General features: G+C 44.3%; 1 protein-coding gene across 1 annotated transcript; it reads left to right on the top strand.

Moving 5' to 3' along the window:
- Positions 1-4,597: 4,597 nt before the first annotated feature.
- Positions 4,598-5,721, top strand: LOC134935169 (olfactory receptor 2G3-like). Its single transcript, XM_063930404.1, has one exon. It carries the CDS (start codon positions 4,605-4,607, stop codon positions 5,538-5,540), a length of 936 nt encoding a protein of 311 aa, XP_063786474.1. The 5' UTR covers positions 4,598-4,604; the 3' UTR covers positions 5,541-5,721.
- Positions 5,722-6,092: the final 371 nt, after the last annotated feature.

The raw sequence follows: 6,092 nt of genomic DNA, 5'->3' as shown, positions 1-6,092 counted from the left end.
GGACTCCCGCCGCAAGAACAGCAGCGGCGGCACCAGTAGCAGCATCTCGCAAACGCCAACTCTTTCCTAGGCAGGCTACGCTTTGTATCACCGCTTTCCAGAATACGCACACAGCTGAAAACCTCTTACGGCAACTGAGGAAGATCATCGCGGAATGGCTTACCCCAATTGGACTCTCCTGTGGATTTGTGGCATCGGACAACGCCAGCAATATTGTGTGTGCATTAAATATGGGCAAATTCCAGCACGTCCCATGTTTTGCACATACCTTGAATTTGGTGGTGCAGAATTTTTTAAAAAACGACAGGGGCGTGCAAGAGATGCTGTCGGTGGCCAGAAGAATTGCGGGACACTTTCGGCGTACAGGCACCATGTACAGAAGACTGGAGCACCACCAAAAACTACTGAACCTGCCCTGCCATCATCTGAAGCAAGAAGTGGTAACGAGGTGGAATTCAACCCTCTATATGCTTCAGAGGTTGGAGGAGCAGCAAAAGGCCATTCAAGCCTATACAATTGAGCACGATATAGTAGGTGGAATGCACCTGTCTCAAGCGCAGTGGAGAATGATTTCAACGTTGTGCAAGGTTCTGATGCCCTTTGAACTTGCCACACGTGAAGTCAGTTCAGACACTGCCAGCCTGAGTCAGGTCATTCCCCTCATCAGGCTTTTGCAGAAGAAGCTGGAGACATTGAAGGAGGAGCTAACACGGAGCGATTCCGCTAGGCATGTGGGACTTGTGGATGGAGCCCTTAATTCGCTTAACAAGGATTCACGGGTGGTCAATCTGTTGAAATCAGAGCACTACATTTTGGCCACCGTGCTCGATCCTAGATTTAAAGCCTACCTTGGATCTCTCTTTCCGGCAGACACAAGTCTGCTGGGGTTGAAAGACCTGCTGGTGACAAAATTGTCAAGTCAAGCGGAACGCGACCTGTCAACATCTCCTCCTTCACATTCTCCCGCAACTGGGGGTGCGAGGAAAAGGCTCAGAATTCCGAGCCCACCCACTGGCGGTGATGCAGGGCAGTCTGGAGCTGAAGGACCTGACAACGATTACGGACATGTCGTCTACTGTCACTGCATATGATTCTCTCAACATTGATAGAATGGTGGAGGATTATATGAGTGACCGCATCCAAGTAGGCACGTCACACAGTCCGTACTTATACTGGCAGGAAAAAGAGGCAATTTGGAGGCCCTTGCACAAACTGGCTTTATTCTACCTAAGTTGCCCTCCCACAAGTGTGTACTCCGAAAGAGTGTTTAGTGCCGCCGCTCACCTTGTCAGCAATCGGCGTACGAGGTTACATCCAGAAAATGTGGAGAAGATGATGTTCATTAAAATGAATTATAATCAATTCCTCCGCGGAGACATTGACCAGCAGCAATTGCCTCCACAAAGTACACAGGGAGCTGAGATGGTGGATTCCAGTGGGGACGAATTGATAATCTGTGAGGAGGGGGATGTACACGGTGATATATCGGAGGGTGATGATGAGGTGGACATCTTGCCTCTGTAGAGCCAGTTTGTGCAAGGAGAGATTAATTGCTTCTTTTTTGGGGGGGGTCCAAACCAACCCGTCATATCAGTCACAGTCGTGTGGCAGACCCTGTCACTGAAATGATGGGTTGGTTAAAGTGTGCATGTCCTGTTTTGTTTATACAACATAAGGGTGGGTGGGAGGGCCCAAGGACAATTCCATCTTGCACCTCTTTTTTCTTTTCTTTTTCTTTGCATCATGTGCTGATTGGGGAGGGTTTTTTGGAAGGGACATCCTGCGTGACACTGCAGTGCCACTCCTAAATGGGCCCGGTGTTTGTGTCGGCCACTAGGGTCGCTAATCTTACTCACACAGTCAGCTACCTCATTGCGCCTCTTTTTTTCTTTGCGTCATGTGCTGTTTGGGGAGGGTTTTTTGGAAGGGACATCCTGCGTGACACTGCAGTGCCACTCCTAGATGGGCCCGGTGTTTGTGTCGGCCACTAGGGTCGCTAATCTTACTCACACAGCTACCTCATTGCGCCTCTTTTTTTCTTTGCGTCATGTGCTGTTTGGGGAGGGTTTTTTGGAAGGGCCATCCTGCGTGACACTGCAGTGCCACTCCTAGATGGGCCCGGTGTTTGTGTCGGCCACTAGGGTCGCTAATCTTACTCACACAGCTACCTCATTGCGCCTCTTTTTTTCTTTGCGTCATGTGCTGTTTGGGGAGGGTTTTTTGGAAGGGACATCCTGCGTGACACTGCAGTGCCACTCCTAGATGGGCCCGGTGTTTGTGTCGGCCACTAGGGTCGCTTATCTTACTCACACAGCGACCTCGGTGCAAATTTTAGGACTAAAAATAATATTGTGAGGTGTGAGGTATTCAGAATAGACTGAAAATGAGTGTAAATTATGGTTTTTGAGGTTAATAATACTTTGGGATCAAAATGACCCCCAAATTCTATGATTTAAGCTGTTTTTTAGTGTTTTTTGAAAAAAACACCCGAATCCAAAACACACCCGAATCCGACAAAAAAAATTCGGTGAGGTTTTGCCAAAACGCGTTCGAACCCAAAACACGTCCGCGGAACCGAACCCAAAACCAAAACACAAAACCCGAAAAATTTCAGGCGCTCATCTCTAAATAAAGGTAATATTTCACATTTGTTTTATTTATCGCTATATTTTTTATATCCAAATGTTAGTAACTTTCCTGCTGCCTTATGGCTGAAAACCTTTTAATCTATACTTCCTTACTTTCCCATTTTGGGCCAGTTGAAGAGGTAAATCCTTGGTGTTTCTTAATTATAATTCTGCCTAATTATATGCTAGTTTAATATCAGTTAATTGTGGTGCCTATGGTTATGTTCAGTATGTATGACATTGTAGAAAAGTGCATAAACTAGTGCACACATTGCACCCAATGTGACTAACCAAAACACATTCAGAATAGTTCTGTTTTTTTCACTCTTGTATTTAATAATCTCCTTCAGTAAATCTTACCATATACAAAATAAAAACACACACCCTGTCCTGCATCTAGTGCTCACAGAAGCTATCTTGTTGGTTAGTTGTGGAACAAATTGGGAAACCTCTCAGAGACCAAATTTGAAACTCAGGGATATTCTATAAGAAATTCTTTTAGCATCCAGAGTTGTCTTACAAACTGCAATTAATAACAAAATAATGGTGACATCAGTTTAGTTTTGGTGCTGCTATTCCTGGTTTCTGAAATCTACTGTAAAGTTTAGTATATCAACTTGTTCCAACAGTATAATATTTAGAGATTTCTACGGGTAAATTTACTATAATTTGTGATCATTCGAGTTGATAATCACGACCATCAATTCCATCTTGATAATTTGTTTGCTCAAATAGACATGAAAAATATGGTAGAGCAGACATGTACAAATAAATAGACATAGGCGTGCACAGGAAATTTTATTAGGGGGTGCACGATTAGAAGGGCGTATTTAGCACCGCCTATTGGGCATGGCTAACAACACCTATCAGGTGTGTCTACCTCCGCATATTGGCACTCAGTGCAAACGAAATAATATAGAGAATTGATGCACAGATTTTATATATATATATATATATATATATATATATATATATATATATATAAAAATCTGTTTACTATATGTTAAATTTGTATATTGTATTACAATAGATTATACCCTAATCTCTCGAAATATATTTTGATATTGAATTTGAACTTCTCCTCCAAGAGGAATGCTGTATTCTGTGGCATTGGCGTGGCACATGATGAGGAGAGAGAGAGCGTGGGTGGGAGCATGAGCGGGTATGTGCGTGGCATAACATCATCACAACACATCACACAGGTTAGAGGAACTGGGAGTAGGATTACGTCAGTGATGCTGCACCCATACAAATGAATCATTAACTGTCCCGGGTGTCCGGGCAGCCAGGCTGAGCAGAGGGGGTGGCGGGCGCAACGGGCGGAGGACAGGAATGAGCACACTCGGTGATCGCCGATCACTGCAGCAGGCGTGTGTGAGGGGGTGACAGACATTAGGGGGTGCCTGTGCGCACCAGGAACCCCCCCTGCACACACCTATGTAAATAGACCATCGGCCAAACTTGGAAAGACTTAGGTCCTTGGGTGCCCTGGAGTGAGGGGAACTTTTTATTGGGGGACCCCTACTCCACCAGGAAACCCCGGTCAGGGCTGACAAGTTGGGGGGAAATGCTATGGCCGCAGGGACCAGTATAAATGTGTCCCCTGATTGTGGCATTACCTCCATGGCTAGTGGAGCCCAGTGCTGGTTTTAAAAATATGGGGCACTCCTACGTCCTTTTCCCCCCTGTATTTTTGGAACCAGGACAGGTCCATCACTGATGGTGCATACATCATCGGAAAACACAAATCCAGCAAATACAGGAGCTTAGTAAATTACCAGGATTTTATTTTAAAAATACGCCCAGGTACGTAAGTAACCAGCCATGTTTAATCTCGGCCAAAACACGAATAATAGTAAATTTACCCCCTAGAGAGATAAAACTGTGAATGTAACAAGTAACCTCTTAGCAGGTGTGCAGTGCTGTCATGTACTTACACCATTGTATTTTGCTTGCAGATTCTTGCTGTTGACAGTAATGGGCACCGGGAACCACACCACAGTGATGGAGTTTATTCTGTTGGGGCTGACCAGCCAGCAGAACCTGCAGGTTCCTCTATTTGCTCTGCTGCTGACATTCTACATGACATCACTGATTGGTAACATCCTCATAATATGGATAAGCCTTGTCAGCACCCGGCTCCACACACCTATGTATTTCTTCTTGAGAAACCTATCCTTCTTAGATATCTGGTACACGTCCAGCATCATTCCCAATATGCTCAGAAACCTTTTATCATTGGACAAGAGCATTTCATTTAATGCTTGTGCCACCCAGATGTTTATCCCTCTCTCTCTAGGAGGGACTGAGTGCTATCTCTTGCTATCAATGGCCTATGACCGGTATGCAGCTATATGCAGCCCCTTACATTACACTACTACTATGCATCCCATCTTGTGCATTAGGTTGGCAACTGGGTCTTGGTTGGGAGGTATAATAAACTCAGCAATACATACATGTTTTGCATTATGGCTGCCTTACTGTGGTCCTAATGTAATTAATAATTTTTTATGTGAGGTGCCTTCCGTATTGGAGCTAGCCTGTGCTGATGCCTCTGTCAATAAGATCGTTATCTTTGTATGTGCCATCTTTGTTGTCATGGGACCATTTGTACTAATCATAGTCACTTACTGCTACATCATTTCCAGCATTATAAAGATAAGTACATCCGAGGGACAGAGAAAGGCCTTCTCCACTTGTGCTTCACACATTATTGTGGTGTCCTTGTTTTATGGCACAATTATATTTATGTACATGAGGCCTGGGGCAATCTATGTATCTAACCAAGACAAGATAGCCACTTTGTTCTACACTGTTGTAACCCCAATGCTGAATCCTCTGATCTACACTTTGAGAAACAAGGATGTAAAAGGAGCAATGACTGATATTATAAGAAAAATGAGTATAACGTAAAGACTATAACATGGAATAAAATCATACAATGGTTTACATACAAGTCTTCCATCATATATCTCACGCTGTCTAACACTGCTCTGTGAGCCTCTAAGCCATTATGATTATAAATATACAAAGTACCTACACACAGTGATGCCAGACATTATGGGTGGGTTGCAAGACACTTCGCATTTTGAATGCAATGCATCTCATCACTGTTCTCAAGCATAACGTTGTTTATTAATGCTGTATACTTGAAGAAAATCACAGATATTCCTGGTAAGAGCTGTCCTTTGTGGCAGAAGGACTTCTGGGTTTAGGACCTGGGAGTCATTCTGTGCATGCATAGTGGGAGGTGCTCAGAGGAATCTGATTGGATCCCTCTCAGGGGGAATCAAAGGCTTCTTGTGGGTAATGCCATCTAAAGATGGCGTAGCCCTCCGCATCCAAGACCCAGCATGCATTGAATTCCGTACCTTGGTGCTTATTTGGTAAGCAGCCAGACCTCTGAAAATGGCATTTTCTGAGGATTGTCTGCATTTTTAGCTATGCTGCATCCCATCCTAGATG

This window comes from Pseudophryne corroboree, chromosome 6 (genome assembly GCF_028390025.1).
Source record: "Pseudophryne corroboree isolate aPseCor3 chromosome 6, aPseCor3.hap2, whole genome shotgun sequence".
Taxonomy (NCBI): Eukaryota; Metazoa; Chordata; class Amphibia; order Anura; family Myobatrachidae; genus Pseudophryne; species Pseudophryne corroboree.
Note: the sequence above shows the minus strand (reverse complement) of the source record. Positions and strands in the feature narration are given on the sequence as shown.